We start from the raw sequence: 317 nt of genomic DNA on the forward strand, positions 1-317 counted from the left end.
AGCAGCTGCTCGCCCAGCCGGGCCAGCATCCTGACTGGCTTACCCCAGGTACGGGCACCCCCCCAATGCCCACTGACCCCCTGACCTGCCCCCCGGGACCTGCCCCCCGTGCACGCACGCTTGGTGCGCAGGCATCGGGCTGGCAGGCATCGTCCAAGCGTGTTGTCATGTGTGTGTGTCCCACCCGCGCAGCACCAGAACGGGATGTACGGGCTGCACCAGGATGTGCACCACTTCAACTCCTTCGACAGCGTGCGGAGCCTGCCCCGGCTGCTCAGCCAAGCAGGCGTCCGGACAGGTACGGACATGGGCAGGGG

General features: G+C 68.1%; 1 protein-coding gene across 1 annotated transcript in view; it reads left to right on the plus strand.

Annotated features, from left to right (window-relative positions):
* Positions 1-6: 6 nt before the first annotated feature.
* SGSH (N-sulfoglucosamine sulfohydrolase) overlaps positions 7-317 on the plus strand; it is a gene marked incomplete at both ends in the record, with an annotated part of 2,387 nt that continues 2,076 nt past the window's right edge. The window contains 2 exons of the mRNA XM_010153747.1: positions 7-48; positions 193-298. Coding sequence (XP_010152049.1) covers positions 7-48; positions 193-298 — 148 coding nt within the window. The remainder of the gene's footprint in view (positions 49-192; positions 299-317) is intronic.

The sequence above is a fragment of the Eurypyga helias genome, unplaced genomic scaffold (assembly GCF_000690775.1).
Source record: "Eurypyga helias isolate BGI_N326 unplaced genomic scaffold, ASM69077v1 scaffold39236, whole genome shotgun sequence".
In the NCBI taxonomy this organism is placed as follows: Eukaryota; Metazoa; Chordata; class Aves; order Eurypygiformes; family Eurypygidae; genus Eurypyga; species Eurypyga helias.